Source organism: Hesperophylax consimilis, unplaced genomic scaffold, assembly GCF_061612785.1.
Source record: "Hesperophylax consimilis isolate HC1 unplaced genomic scaffold, BYU_Hcon_1.0 scaffold_33, whole genome shotgun sequence".
In the NCBI taxonomy this organism is placed as follows: Eukaryota; Metazoa; Arthropoda; class Insecta; order Trichoptera; family Limnephilidae; genus Hesperophylax; species Hesperophylax consimilis.
The window spans coordinates 243,304-260,327 of record NW_028301263.1 but is presented as its reverse complement, the minus strand read 5'-3'; the positions used below and the strand labels follow the sequence as shown (position 1 = coordinate 260,327).

Genomic DNA, 17,024 nt, shown 5'->3' with positions numbered 1-17,024 from the left:
TAAATTGGTTTAACCGGTAATAAATCATTTTAACTTGGGAGGGGGTAAAATAGAATCATATTTAAGTCGTCAAAAACGTGGCTTAACCACCGTTTGAAAATGGCCTTGAAAGCCGAAACAGCTGTAACAATAACAAAAACCAAAAAATACTTGCAGAACTTAATAATTATATTATTAAATTTGATTTTAATTAAATTTAAAAAAAATTGAATTGTTTAGTTTGCTAACAATGATATTAATTTCTTCGCAGGTAGCTCTTGGTAGCTTGGTAGTTGGTAGGTACATACTATGTTGAACTTCTGTCGGTCTGACGGTCGAAGCTATATAATCACATTTATGTATTGTACCGGACGTACCTCCACTGACTTATTAATTTGCATAAATCTGAATTTACGCAGAGGCAGTTCCTTTAAAAACTCACCTCTGCGCATATTCGAATTTATGCAACAAATTCTCTCTATAAAAATCTGTAATCTTATCTGCACTTGTGTAAAACTGTAAATCTTATCGGTTGATTAATAAATAAAACCACGGGGTCAAGCAGTCATCATTATAGACAACAAACAAAGGCTTGACCCCCCAACACCCTCTTATAAATTAAATACCTATCATATTAAATTTGTACAAACATGGAAGATTTGCATGAAATTTGAAATTGCGCAGACGCAGTTTCCTTTACAAAACTTGCCGTTTGCACAAAATTGAATATTGTGCAAATCTTCCCCTTTAGATACCAACTCCCATTAATTAAATTTGCATGAAAATTTGAAATTGTGCAGACGCAGTTTCCTTTACAAAACTTGCCGTTTGCACAAAATTGAATATTGTGCAAAGCTTCCCTTTTAAATATATATTTTCTCTCTTTAATATGTAAATTTGCACAAATTGAATATTGTGCAAAGCTGCCTTTTAAATATATTTTCTCTCTGTAATATGTGCAAACTCACAAAATGTATTTGAATAAAAATGACCCGGGCAAAGTGGATTGAAGAACAGTCAGGGACCTAGTCAAAATCGTCCCCTTCCAAGTTTCGCAACAACGGCGCTCTTCCCTGTGAAAATTCCGGGAACCCAAAATAAATTCTCGGAATTTCTCGCTAACAAAGGGAGAGCTAAGCCCGTTGGTCCTTTAAAAGGCAGAAAACTTGTGCAATTCGGCAGAGAGCCAGCAACCGTCGAACGATCAACATCTCTCCTGGACTGCCCTGACTGCCTTCTTCAAGCCTCTTCTGCCCTGGACCTTCACTTCAACCTGGCCTTCTTCTTTCTCCCGGCTCCCTGGTGTTCATCAAGAAGAAACTTTCACAATAGTCGAAGCGTCCCTTGTCAGGGCGCAGGTTCCCCCCTACCTTCCTCCCCCCTGCCTTATACCTTTCTCCCACATTTTCCCCATTTATCCCTTTCCTCATTTTTCCCCATTTTCCCCCATATTTCAACATTCTCCCTACTTTTTCCCGACCTTCTCTTCCAAGGCGTCGAAGCGGCCAGCCGGCCACTCCCGCTATATCGTCTGTGCGGCCGGCGACTACAGTGCCGTCCCGTACATGTATCATAGAGCTAACACTGCTCGTAAAATATTCAACAAAATTATTTGCTACGGTTTCTTCAATATGCGTGTTTAACATATATTTTGAGATTATTTCGTCACAACTACTTTTAGACTTGCGTCCTAATATTTTATTTACTTCATCCCAAGTTTTTTTGGTATTTCCGAAATAATTTTTAAATTTATTGTTAAAAAAGATAGACTTACATTTAATGATTTCTTTTGTAACCTTATTTCTGTAAGTTTTATATTCTAATTCAAAGAATTTATTGGTAGGAGTATTTTTCCACCTTCTGTACAGTAAATTTTTTTTTTTAATGTTTTCTAAAATATCAGAAGTTATCCAAGATTTTATTGCGAGGGGTCTTTTTTGGGTTTATAATACATAACGATTTTACTTTGTTCATACAAATCCTGAAAATTATTTTTAATTTTAGTGTATAACATATTGCAATCTTGTTCCTCAAGCAAGGTATGCCACTTAAAATTATAAATATTTTTGTCAATTTTGTTTTGGGATAAGATCGATATTTTTTCCCCGTGTTCTACGACTTTTGGCCTTTCAATATATTTAATATTGACTGCAGTTAAAAAATGATCCGCTATGTTAATATTATTACATACACATGAAGAAAGAGTATTGCTTTGTTGACATCCGCTATTAAAACGTACAAATATGTGGTCTAAACAGGAACGAGTAATTTTTCCTGCTAGAACCGCTTCCCTTCGAAAGGCAACAATAACATTTGGCTGTCATCAGTTGTTTTGTTTTGCTCTATCTAAAAATAATTTTTTACCATTCTTTTTTGTTTTCTGGCAAAAAAAAAGTGTAGTGTGTTGTGCCTTGAGGTTTCTTCTCCCTCCTGATCTTCCAGAAGTCACTTTTCGCTGCTGATTTCCAGATATTTATAAACTTTTTTTACTTCTGTCATTTTCCATACTATTATTGTAGTTGTTTACTGTTGTGAATAATGGAGGAAGATTTCCCTCCTGGACCCCCTACAAAGCCCCCAGATCCCTCTCCAGACCCCCCAGATGGGGAAAATGGAGAAACTTCTGACAGTGATTCTGTCATTTTGACTTCTACCAAAAAAGGAAATTTACTCCTTCTTCCCCAATAAAACTTGACTCTCCTTCGACTTCACAGTCCCCACCAGCACTTTCTCAACTTCCCCCAACAAACTTTTATTCTCATCATTCCCGTGGCCCATTCATAGCATACGCCCAAAAAACTGAGCAAGGAAAAACCATCCACCCTCTTGAATTTGGCAAATTCCTCTCAAATAGCAAGAATCTTTCAATCAAACCTGGAGGTGTAAAAGCCGAGGGTCGCTTCCGAATCTCCGTCGAATTCCTCTCAGGGCCAGCTGCCAACAGTTTCATCAAAAATATCTTCATTTCATCTAATTCAAAGTTCAAGGCATATATCCCTACTTTCAATGTCACTCGCATCTTCCCCAACGTAAGGGAAGGAAACGAGGGTGTAGAGCCGGAAGGAAGGTAAAATTAGTGAAAAATCTGCGGTTAGCTCAAACCAGAAATTTTCGTCCACCTAAGTCTCTGAATGTTGCGGCTTGGAATGCGAGATCCATTGCTAATAAACACGAAGATATTGTGGATCTGATAAGCCCAGGGCAATTTATTACCCAACCGTCGCTTTTTTTATTGCGGACAGAATGCACCACTTCAACAATTACCAGGAACAGGATTACATGGAGATAAATGATGGACTTGCCAAACTTCACAGCGGTGCTGCCAGGGTCTCTTATCTATGTGAGGTGTCAGCGCTTTATTAGCAGCAGATACATACCTGGACGCTGTTGTTGGACGCGGTGGACTCTCTTACTGCAGCAGCTGGTCCAGTTCCTTCACCACTTAGGATTCTTGCTGCAGAGTCTCCATCTTCTATCTTCGTAGAACGTCACAGCGGTGCTGCCAAGGTCTGGTATCTGTGAGAGGATAGTGTGTCAGCGCTTTATTAGCAGCAGACACATACCTGGACGGATGACGAACCTCGTGCTGGCACTGTTGGTGGACGCGGTGGACTCTTTCGCTGCAGCAGCTGGACCAGTTTCTTCACCACCTGGGATTCTTGCTGCAGAGTCTCCATCTTCTATCTTCGTGTCACCTGTTCCTTTACTTCATTTTACTTAACTTAACTTCACTCTATTTTTGTAATATTTATATTTTCTGTAATACCTGCATCAACTGTAAAGCGCCCCTGAGGTGATATCTCACAAAAGCGGCGCTATACAAATTATCCAATAATAAATAAATAAATAAGGGGCAAAGATATTCATATTTTGGCGCTATCGGAGACTTGGCATGAGAATGCAGACTCATACTCCATCAAAACACTTCGGTCAAGCGGTTTCTCGGTGTATGAAGCTGCAAGACCGATCAAAACGGACACAAGCAACGTTAATTTTACAAATCACGGGGGGGTTGCAATTGTAGCGCAAAATGGTATTCGCTTAGACAGTATAGGAATACGTCAGGTGTATACCACTTTTGAGTTTGTCGGCTGCAAGGCTTCAGCTAATGGTGCATCCCTCGTGATAATTTCCATCTATCGTCCCGGGTCATGCACACCGACTGCAATTTTTTTCAATGAATTTAGATCTCTCCTGGAGTGTACCTCCAATTACAATTGCGACGTTATTATTCTGGGAGATATAAATATTCACTTGGAAAAGAAAGCCAATCCCATGACTAAAAAATTTAATAAAATTCTGCGTGACTTCGGCTGCGACCAGTGGGTTAACTCACCTACTCATGATGCAGGAGGCACACTTGACGCAATAATTTCCCGGGTCGGTTTTCCTCCGAAAATCGTAGATGTTACGGACATTGGACTATCGGATCATCGTCTCGTCACATCCGTGTTCGCCTTCGATCCTCCAAAACTGGAGTTTAAATCTATTATCTCCAGAAATTGGAGAGAATTCGACTTCGAGACATTTTGCATCGAATTAAAAACCTCGCCTCTCTGTGATAAGGAAAAGTATTGCGAAATGCAGGTAGAAGAGTTAGTTACTCTCTATAATTCTACGCTACTGGCATTAATTGATAAAAATGCTCCTTTCACAGAAAAGATCTGCCGCATTAGAAATTGCAGTAAATGGTTCGATGCAGAATGTCTTCAAAGGAAAAGGGAAATGCGTAAATTGGAGAGGGCTTACAGACGGAACCCAACTCTCAGCAATCGGCAGCTTTGGATTGCAAAGCAAAGAGTGTATAAGGAAGAAGTGACGAAGAAAAAATCAAACTTTTGGTGTGACCAAATTGAGTCAGAAAAGGACCCTCGAAAGCTCTGGCAAAACATAAAGACTTTGTCTGGAGAGAGCAACATCAAGGTTGATTCCTCCCTTGAAGCAAACAGCCTCGCAACACACTTCAGAAATAAGGTTGAAAACATTCGGGCCCTCAGTGTAGTAGGATCGCCTCCTGTCGCAGCACCAAGTCCGCTCTCTGGTGACTTCACTACTTTCGCAGCTGTAACGGAAGAAGATGTCACGCGTGCTGTGATGTCTTGTCCTAATAAACAATGCACACAAGACCCCATACCTACCTGGCTCTTAAAGAAATGTCTTCCGGATATAACGCCTATAATTACCGCAATTATCCAGAAGTCACTAGTAAATTCACTTGTACCGGGAACACTCAAAAAATCAATTATAACTAATCTTGATACAGACAATACGGATAATTACAGGCCAATATCTAACCTACCATTTCTGTCAAAACTGCTTGAGAAAATCGTTGCCAAACAATTGGTGGGGTACTTGAACTCGGCCGGTCTATTTGCCAAAAATCAATCTGCTTATCGACAGTTTCATTCAACGGAAACTGTCCTTTAGCGGGTAATTTCAGATTTGATCATCGGGATGGAAGCAGGTAAGTTGGGTTTGGTATCTGTTCTTGATATGAGTGCGGCATTTGACACTGTAGATCATAGTATTTTATTAAATGTGCTTGAAACCGAATTTGGCGTTCGAGGTGATGTACTCCAATGGATGTCATCGTACCTGTCTGGACGAGTAGCTTCAGTAACTTTCAATAAATATACATCATCTGAAACTCCCATCGAATTTGGAGTTCCCCAGGGTTCTGTACTGGGTCCCATTCTCTTCATTCTATATACTAATCGTCTCGAACGACTCATTCACTCAGCTGGCTTTGAATCACAAGGCTACGCGGATGATCGTTTGATTTTCAAGTTTTGCTCCCCGGATGAAAAAGACGTCCTTAAAAACGAGGTGGTTAGTTTCATTGACACGGTTTCAAGTTGGATGTCTGTTAATAAACTCAAACTTAATCCGACAAAGACGGAATTTATTTGGATAGCTTCTCCTGGAAGACAAGCCCTCATCGACTCCAGTCCAATCCGTATTCAGAATACAAATATAATCCCTTCTACGGAAATAAAATTTCTAGGTTTCACTTTAGACAATTGTCTTTCTCTTGAATCGCAAATTTCAAAAACTGTAATTGCTGGCTTTTTCCATCTAAGGCAGATAAAATCAATTAGGAGATGCCTTCCCTTTGATGGAGCAAAATCACTCATTAATTCGTTCGTTGTCTCACGTATGGACTATTGTAATAGTGCATATGCTGGCCTACCTAAAAAACAATTCAACAGAATCCAGTCCGTTTTCAATGCTGCGGCGAGAATGATTTTTGGTGAATCTAAGCATTGTCGTATAACCCCGCTTCTAAGGGATCGTCTTCATTGGCTTCGATGCCCTGAAAGAATAGAGTTCAAGATCTGCCTAATGACCTTCAAAGCATTGCAGGAAATGGCGCCAGCCTATATATCGGAATTATGTGTCCGACAAAACCTAAGCGATAGACAGCTTACTCTGAGGTCAGCAGATCTAGATGTTACCAATCGTTTAATCGAACTTTCTCGGTCAAATCGAGCTGTTTACTATGATCGCTCTTTTCGTGTAGCTGGCCCACTCATTTGGAATAAACTTCCCCCAGCCCTTACCAATATACAAAATTTGGCTGAATTTAAACGGGTTTTAAAAACAAAATTATTCAAAAAATCATATTTAATAATTTAAAATCATTTATATTCTCATGAATCTAAGCTTCTTTTTTAATATACTATAAAAAGCCAGGTTTTGAAGTTTTCCGGTAATTGTTTGGTTTCGGTTTCCTCCTTATTGTACTTTTATGTTTAATGTCCACCTATTATATAATATTTTAATGTTTTCCTGTTTTATATAATATTTTAATTTTAAAGTTCTTATTTTTCGTGCACTGTCACTGTCTTTTATTGTTATCCTCTACTAAAATAGCACTGTTATTGTTAAATTTTATTCTCTGCTTTTGTGTAAACCGTTTATTCTTTATTTCATATTTATGTAATTAATTTTTTTTAAAAGGAACACAATGGGAAATTTTATTTTAAGTTTATTATAGTTAAGCGCACTTGTAGTGAAACAACACAAAACTGCGCTATATAAATGTTATGTTATTATTATTATTATTATGGGCCTGGTCAGAGGTATCTCGACCGATCTGTCCATCGAAGAAATTCTGTCTTCACTTTCAACCCCCCAACACATTGGCAATCCCATAAAAGCCAGGAGGCTAAATTACAAGGACTCCTCTGAGGGTATAATTTCCTGGAAGCCCTCCCAATCTGTAGTTATCACCTTTGAAGGTCAATCTCTTCCCTCCCATATATATTTATTCTTCAACTCATTACCAGTTGAAATGTATACTTATCCCACCACTCAGTGTTTCAATAAGGAAGTTGAGTCCATTTTTTTATTTTTTTTTATCAATGTTCGCATTCAAACTTAAATACTGGTATTTTTTTTTTTTTTAAGTTTGTTTTCATAATTAAATTAATTCTCAAAGTTTAAATTTTATCAAGCCCGCCAAAACGAGCGGAATCCGAGCGGTAAGAGGCGGGGTGTGGTGTGACGTCATTAGAACTGTGAAAACCACGTCGCATAAGCATTTTGTATCGAAAAATTTGTAATTCTTCAACAAGGAATTCCAGTAATTTTTTTACCAATGTTAACCGTCTATTAGAATTGATGTCATAAAAAAAAAAGAAAAATGATTAAGATTTCATAGTTAAATTAATATTTTAAGTTAGAATATTTGCTTTTCTCGCCCGGTACGGTACTTGTACCGTATTGCCGTCGCTACTTGTTGACGTTCCCCGCGCGAATTCAGGACCACCGCGCAGAAAAGTAAAGACCAATAGTAAAATAACGGTTTACAGCCCAGTTCACTGTTTGACTTTTCTGGGCGGCCGGCGGCCTGAAGTGTATCACATGCTATGTGACATGTATAATAATAAAAACTTCTAAGTTATGCAATAAACAACATATTATTATAAAGCACTATACGAATATGTATCTTTAGAAATCCATTTCATATAATAATAACAACAAATACGTACATATATTTGACAAACCCAAATAAACCTTTGGCCTATACACCTCTCTCATCTAAACCGACCATCTCTCATGTAATAGAAAGAGATGCACCATAGGTGATCTGTTGTACGCAGTGGCGGCCGGTGGTCAAAATATATGGGGGTTCACCGGATTACAACATTAAGTCATAAAATAAATTAAATAAAGGTACATACCTATTTATAAAGAAGTTCTATTCTCTGTTCATTTTGTTTAGCGAAGACCTCTATCAATGCAACACTGATAGTGCGTTCAGTCTGTCCTGGCTCAACGTGTTTAAAAAAGATTTTATTCTTTTTAACGTTGAGAAACATCTTTAGCTTTCAACTGAGGTCATTCCAAAGGTCATGAATGGTGCACAAAAGTTTTAGTAATTTCACAGTCTCGGGAAAGTCTTCTAATAAACAAGTACTATAAAAAATTTGTAAAATTGATAAAGGGCCGTTAGCTTTTGAAAAATCGTCGCGGGCGTAAATTCTACAGAGTTCACTTTTACTGAACTTTATTTAGGAAGTCATACGTTTTAAACGTAACATTGAAATCATGTTCTGGGAAATTTGACCTGTATCGATTTTTATTAAATAGCTCATTATGGTGTTTAACTTAGGCACGGTAGCCAGAATCCAATTGCATTCTGATGTCAACTTTTCCTAAAACCTTTAAGACGAAATAAGATCCTAAAAAAATATCAGTTATGGGCGTGAACGCGATTTAAGTGGGCGGAGCAAATTAGTTTCACACGCGCTCCGCTCGAATTAAATATTATAATATTTCGGGGTTCAGAGGAATGAAGTACGTTGCAATGGGGAACACCCGACACCACGAACTGTTCGAAGTCAGAGCAGCGATGAAATCCACTAGATGGTACCCATGAGTAAGGTTTGAACATGAAATGCTTAATAATGGGCGTCTTTCAAACTATGTGAATAGTAATATTAAGTTGAATGTGCATGTTTTAGGCAAATTTCGATAGAAACGTTACCTATTGCAGAAGGAGCTCATGATTTTATGATTCTTATCAGATTTCTGTAACCATACTGCTAGACGGTAGGCAGTAACTTATGACTCGTAACCGACGTGTTCTTCATTGACAGATGTCAAAGCAATACGGTATTCAATCACGAATCATTTTCATAATATCTGATCATAATTATATCTGAATATATTGACAAGATAAATAAAATATCAGTCATTTTCAATATTTATTATTATCGTTTACAAAAAGTTACATAAAACAAATAATTATGTAATGTAAAAAGCATAAGATGCAACTTTTTTTGTATAAAGGCCATCATTTATTATAATATAAGTTAGAAATAGTAAAAATAATTTTATATAAAAAACTAAAATAATTATTCAATAAATAGCATTTCGTCGAAATCTAAACGACGATTTCCAAATTGACGTTCTTTACATACAATATCTAAGATATGTGGAGGATCACGAACATTCATAGACCTTGTGACTCCAGGATCGATAAGCTCGACAAGAATGCAATCCATTTAAAAATTAGTTAATTTAATAAGCATTTTTTCTTCCCAGAACTTGTCATCTCGAAGTATACGCTCAACTATCTCTAAGTTAGATAATTACAATCATAAAAAGAGTCGTGCTGCGAAATTCTATTTAATACAGTTAAAGAAAAAATATGTCTTCTATTTTCCTTCCTTCCAGAATAACGGGTTTCTTCTCTTCCTGTGTAAACAAAACTTTTACTTTATTTACGTCAATTTTTTTTTTTTTTTTTAATTTTTTTTATTAAAAGTATACAATACAGAATATAGTATATTATATAAAGCATTGTACTCCCAGGAGTTAATAAACTCATTGCGGGAATGATACGCATTACATGAAACATATAGCTGTATGTATTAAATGGACATATGATGGGACATACACAACATTATTATTTCAGATAGTCATTAATAAGATGAAGTTTGAGCATGTTAGTTTGGGTCTTTTTACATTGACTTGCACATTTGATCTCGTTGGGTAGTTGATTATATTTTGTGTGAGCTATGTATTCCAGGGATCTTAGTCCATATTTTGTTGATTTGATTTTTGGTATATGTAGTTTGTTGTGATTTCTTGTGTTGTGTTGGTGTACGTCGTAATTGTAATAGAGTGTAGTGTTGGAATGTGCCGAGTGTTGAATTACTTTTAATATAGTTTTCGTTATTTCAAAAGTGGGAATGGTATTAAAATGAAGTATTTGGGTGTTTCTGTAGATGTCTTTGACATGTGTGTCCCAAGGTAAACTGAAAATATTTCGCAGGGCTCTATTTTGGACGACTTGGACTTCTGAAATCATTTTTTTTTGTAGCAAATCCCCAGATTCCGGCGAGATATATTAGATGTGAGTGAATCATAGCATGGTAAATCGATTTTAATAGAGAGGGAGGAATTAACCCGCGAAGTCTATATAAAACACCAGTTATATGAGTAATTTTGGATAGAACATGTTTAAATTGGTGATTCCATGTGAGTTGTGAATCAATGAAAAGGCCAAGATATTTTGTAACATCAGCCCTTTCAAGGCGGTTATTATCAAGACTTATATTAAGACATACATTTTTTTATTTGCAAACAGTATGTAATGTGTTTTTTTTATCTTTAGGCTAAGTTTGTTTAATCGCAGCCAGTTTGCCAGGCAAGCTACATCACTTTCCATTTCCTTTTCAAGTTCGTTTAAATCATTATTGTGATAAAGAATCACTGTATCATCTGCATAGAGTTGTATTGTACCCTTAAGTCCCCATTTAGCAATATCATTTATATATATATTAAAAATAGTAATGGTCCAAGTACGGAGCCCTGAGGCACGCCACATTTTATCGTTCCCATGCTGCTTGTCCCCTTTCCAACAAAGGTCTGACAGTGTCGGTTAGAGAGGTAGCTACACAGTAATTTCAGGGGAGTGCCTACTATGCCTAGGTGTTCTAGCTTCTTTAGTAGTATCCCATGGTCAACCGTATCGAAAGCCTTTTTTAAATCTATAAATAAGCCTGCAGCATGCTTACCCTGGTCTATATGCTTTTGGAGGGCGTGTACAAAATCGAAGGCAGCACATTTTGTGTTAGATTGGTTTCTGAATCCATACTGTTGGGATGCGAGTAAATTGTTTGATAGGAGATATTTAGTGAGCCTAAGCTTAATAACCTTTTCAAAAACTTTAGAGACGACAAAGAGGATGGATATAGGACGGTAATTAGAAGGATTTTTTTTGCAATCATCTTTGTAAATCGGAATTATTTTTGCTATCTTTAGTTGATCTGGGAAGATTCCACTATTCAGGGATTGATTAATAAGAAAAACAAGGTGGTCAGCTAATATATCTTTGCAAAAGTTCAGGTACACTGGTGTAATTCCATCTAAACCTGGAGATGCATTAGACTTTAGTTGAGAGATGATACTGAGAACTTCTGTTTTATTTGTTTTGGCTATGTATAAGGACTGGATTGCTTTTTGATCCGTGTTTATAGTGATAGAATCATCTGGATATGATGCAATTGTAGCTGCTAAGTTTTCCCCAACTGATATAAAGAAGTTGTTAAAAGTTGAAGCTATCTGTGTTGGGCATGTTATTTCTTCATTCTTAATGAGAAGACATTCAATTTCATCTTTCTGGGGTGTCGAGCTATTTGTTAGAATTGCATTTATTATTTTCCATGTCTGTCGCGGATTACGCAGGTTTTCTTTAAATATAGTCGTGTAGTATTTGGTTTTAGCATATCTTCTATAGTTGGTAACTTGATTTCTTGTTTTATTTCTCAGTGCTGTGAATATATCACTTTACTGATTTTTTTTCCAGATTTTAAACGCATTGTTGCGCTGTTTGATAAGTGCATTTAATTTTGCATCAAACCATGGAGTATTACCCCTCCGTTGGTCTCCTATGCGTAACTCAGATTTATGTTGGGATGATTTTATTGCTGTTTTGATGTATTCATTAAAATTATTACAGATTTCATTGGCATTACTGGTGGTTTCGTGTGGAAAGTTGTGGGATTCTACATATGTTTTTAACATGTTTTTATCGGTTTTGGTGTTGTTTGAAAAAGAATGTATTCTATTATTAGTGTGATGTTTCAAGCTGTTTTGGTAATCTAATATCAAAATGTTATGATCACTTAGGTAGGCATCTATATTTGCAGTAGTTGAGGAAATATTTTGTCTGTTTGAGATGATATGGTCTATTAGAGAAGTAGAGGTATCTGTTACTCGTGTAGGATAGGATGTGTTACATATGAAACAGTTGTATGAGTCTAGCGTGTTGATGTATTTAAGAGATGTATTATTTTTTTGAAGAATGTCAATGTTGAAATCACCAAAGATAAGGGTATCATCTGTACAGTTATTTAAAATAGATTCATGATACATTAAGAATTCGTTAATGTTTGAGGTAGGCTTTCTGTTTATAACATAAATATTTAACGGTTTAAAATTTCTATTACGGATATATAATTGAAAACAATATGTATGGGAAATATGTATTTGAAAATTTTTTACGACTTCAATACGTTCATAATAAAATTATATGTTTAAATCAGTTATTACTTGCTCAGAATTTTTCTCCGGTGAAATCGGTCCTTTCGGCATCGGATTATTGATATATTAAGTATTTTCGTGATTAAATAAAAACAATATTAGAAACATTATGTTAATTCACTTTTCAATCAAATTTTGGAATTATACACCCGAGCGTATAAGTACGTATAGACGGGAATATACAAGTGTATAAATTACCTGCTGTAATATAGATAGAGGTGGTATATTGCTGAGTCTAGAAGCAAGCATTAATTGCACATTTTTTCTGTGTTCTTTATTCTGCCTTTGATTTTTTTCACCCTGCTTACTAGCGGATACCTGTTCTTTTTTTCTTTGTTGCCATATGCCTTTGCCTTTGTTGTTATATGATATTGGTCGGTTTTTGTATTGATTTGTTGATGATAAACGTACCTACATGTTATCTGGGTTATAAATGTGAGAATGTTGTCGATATATTTGGGGATTCCGTATTATAGGCCAGTACACATAGCGCCAAAAAGGGGGTTGCGATCGTAATTATTCCGGTAGTCCCAATTTTTTTATATGTTTTATAAACTGATCCCATGATGTATAATCTGAATTTCCGACCATGGCGCACCTGTGCTCGCGCCACCATTTAAAAAAAACCGGCTGTAATCGCGCCAAAATCTAGTTTTTCCAAAATATCTCATTCTCAATGCAAATTTTGGCTAAATTAGCTAGATAATTAAAGTAAAACATAAAATTACCTACAACTTTTGTGAAAACAATTTTCTTCAATCTCTAATAGGTACCGAGGTAGAAAGTCGTAAAGGTGCGTATATTTTTGAAAAAAACAAGTTTTTTGCGCGACTAGCTTTGATTTTTTGTAAATATCTCGTTTCCAGTACAATTTTGTGTAAAAATTATTGATACTAATTTTGTAGAAAATAAAATTTTATAAAATAAATAGGTATATAATTTATGTGTTTTAATTCTAATACGTATCCAAGCTCTAATCCACCAAAACCAGGCCAAAAATTGAAACAGAGGTAAACTGTTTTAAATTTCATTCCTTAATTTTATTTTTCTTCAACAATTATTGTTGTGAGAACATATCAGTTGACAACAATCGTCATGCCTGCGTCAGACCTAGCTATAAGGGGCTGGAAACGGCATGCACGTTAGTGTCATAAGAACTAGAGCCAGCAAATAGTGAAAACTTTTCAGGTTCATTCATCTCTGGTCCGTACTGAAAAATAATGTCAGTTTTTGTTAATTTTTTTAGAGCGCTTATTTAATCATATAAAATTAATATTATTTACTTTATATTTACAGAAATTGTGAAAAAATTACCATGTTGAGTGTCGGTATAGTGTTTAACACAATACTCGTATTTTCTTTATTATTTGCAATATTATCTGGATGAAGTCTTGCGGAATTTTTCCTAAAATGAGAAATATTGTTAATTATTTATACTGTCTCTATTCCCTAATTATATAGAGATGTATTAAGACATGCCCGACAAACTTTCACTAACAATTCCTGAGCTTATTTGGTGTAAAAAATGCATTTCGGTAAAAATAAAAATATGTCACCGGAAATCAAAATTAATTTACTTCTTATATTCCAAATTCAATATGCTCAGAAGTTTATCGACTGCGTATATATGTATATATCTACATATATAAAATTATTTAAGCTGACATTGTACAATTATGTTCTGTAAAAAACGTATCCCAAAGATCTATTTTTATGTGTGTATTTAAGTAGTACCTTCTCCATTCCGTTAAACATTTTCCTTGGTGCCGTAATTTTGTTCGGGATAAAACTTCTTTTGTCTTCTGTTTTCCCATATTTAACTGAAACGTAAGTATATATTAGCCAAGAGATTTATTATAAATTGGTTCAATTTTACCTTAACTTTGAAAATCATTTCAACGTAAGTAAGTGCAGTAACTTGGGGAGATAATTGCACAATTCTATCTACAACAAATGATCTAACAATCTAAACTTAAAAGATTAATGACTCTTTTTAATATTCGAATGACTTTAGGTACTTTATAGGTGACATATGTCTAATTGTCTGTATGGAGAAAAACTTTCGATGTAGAGTTTTTGTTTTATGGAAAAAAAAACTTTCGAATTTCAAAAATTTGTTGTTGTGTAATTTAACTGGTTTTGGTGGATAAGAGCTTGGATACATATTAGAGTTAAAACACATAAATTAAATACCTATTTATTTTATGAAATTTTATTTTCTACAAAATTAGTATCAATAATTTTTTCACAAAATTGTACTGGAAACGAGATATTTACAAAAAACAAAAGCTAGTCGCGCAAAAAACTTGTTTTTTTCAAAAATATACGCACCTTTACGACTTTCTACCTCGGTACCTATTAGAGATTGAAGAAAATTGTTGACACAAAAGTAGTAAGTAATTTTATGTTCTACTTTAATTGTTTACCTAATTTAGCCGAAATTTGCATTGGGAATGAGATATTTTGGAAAAACTAGATTTTGGAGCGATTTCGGCCGGTTTTTTTCAAAATGGCGGCGCGAGCACAGGTGTGCCAAGGTCGGAAACTCAGATTTTACATCAGGGGACCAGTTTATAAAACATAAAAAAAAAATTGGGACTACCGGAATAATTACGATCGCGAATCGGTAATTGCCCTGGAGTATTAGTAATGAAACGAACTCTTCACAAACACTTTATTGAAATATAAGAGAATACCACTCCTTAGTAAAAAAACTCCTTTTATTTTACCATAATTTATTAGATATTCCATTGTTACAACTAACATGAATGTATAATTAGAAATTAATGTAAAAGCCCAGTAGGGCGTAAATAAATAAAACTAGGAAAACGATTCTAGTGAAGGGGCACTCTATAACATTCTGTGCCGCTGGTTGTGACAACCGGACAGACAGCCGCGTCGCGTGAAAAAAAAGATTAATAGTAAAAAAGTCTACTTGGGCTAGAAATGATACATAATAACATAACGTCAATACTTTAGTGTCATCTTTTTTCTCAAGTGCCTACACATTTACGCATTTAACAATGTATTCTTTTGTATTGGTTATTATTTATATTTATATTTATTATTTATATAAAAAACCTTTACTCACTTGAGGAAGAAGTTAAATTATAAAAAACAGAAAATTTCACTAATAGATTGCAAAGTAATTGTTTGATTAAATAAAAAAATACGTAAAAGAAATGACCGGAGCGACCGGCCGGGTGACACGACCTTACAGGCCGGAACTTTCGCGGCGTCTGAATCAATACGTAGTAACTCCTTGTCAACCCGCACACAAATATACTACGCACAATAGAGAGTTTTGAAGTACTGGCGGTCGTTTTTCGTGTATCTGGCCAGAAATTGGATTTTCGCGAGTGTTTTTATTTTAATTAATTCTTATGAATACATTAATAAAATCTCTAATCTTTTGTGAGGGAGTCGTCGGGAAGTTACTAATTCATCGTCTAGAAAAATAAAATCTGGTACTTGCCGCTTATCTTACAACATTTTACATTTAATAAAATGTACTTATCGTTTTACATAATATATTTAATTGTAAGGTCCTGTTTTTATTAATCTTAAATATAAATAACTTGCATCCCTTCGAATCCCTCTAGAAACATTTAAGAATTTAGTAATAAGCTCATCAGAAATAATTAAAATGTGAGCGTCGGGGCAAATCCCCGTTATCAGGGTATTGTGTCGCCTTAAGCTCAAAACTTTTAGTAAATGTAAATGACAAGAATTATGTTTTTTGATTTTTTAAGAAAGGTGAGTTACATCAGTAACACCGCTGATTGTCCAAACTGAATCAACATCGTAAATTTAACACGTAAAACAAAATAAACTCTTCAATTGATCACATGCACAGAGCTACGAAGCTTTGTTATACATTGTTTTGTTAAATGATTGAGTAAACTTCTTCGATCCAGATTTTCACTCTTGTTTTATTATCAGTTCAGATTTTAGGTGGACAGGCATTTTTTATTATCACTTTGTTTTCAAAACTCGACCTATTGTTCTTAATGTATTCCACATTCAAACTCATTCTTAATTTATACTTTGAACAAACACAAAAGTAATCATAAATTAGTAACCTGCAATTGATAACCCTATTAATAATTGATATACAAGATCGATATAACCTGCAATTAAACTTAAAAACTTTCGCAGAGTAAGAACATTTTTTAATTCAACAGACCGTGCCCGGCAACGGCGAGTACTGACTAAACTGATAATAAGTAATCTGACCATCACTCATCTCTTAATGACATGTTTTATCTTAAATGCTTGTATCCAAGAAGCGAAACATTCGCTGAAAATAGCAGATGGTAAATTGAAACCACGATATCGACAATAACATTAAACATACGCGTTTTAGTTTAACTTTCTACTGAATAAACCGTTCCTTCTGATGTGGTGGTAAAACCCCGAACGCCGTCCATGATATGGTATTATTTGCAAAGAATAGTATGAACTGGTATGTACCCACGCTTTCGACT

General features: G+C 35.2%; 1 protein-coding gene and 1 long non-coding RNA gene across 2 annotated transcripts in view; both read right to left on the bottom strand.

The window, feature by feature from the left end:
• The window catches only part of LOC149409197 (uncharacterized), a 71,229-nt gene that overhangs the window by 15,550 nt on the left and 38,655 nt on the right, over positions 1 to 17,024 (bottom strand). Inside the window, exon 3 of the mRNA XM_089650035.1 lies at positions 5,663 to 5,665. Within this exon, the coding sequence (XP_089506161.1) occupies positions 5,663 to 5,665 (3 nt within the window). The remainder of the gene's footprint in view (positions 1 to 5,662; positions 5,666 to 17,024) is intronic.
• On the bottom strand, positions 13,606 to 16,222 carry LOC149409198 (uncharacterized). Its single transcript, XR_016305241.1, has 3 exons — positions 15,629 to 16,222; positions 14,272 to 14,357; positions 13,606 to 13,942 (listed from the first exon to the last, which is right to left on the bottom strand). It is a non-coding gene; the product is annotated as an uncharacterized LOC149409198 (long non-coding RNA).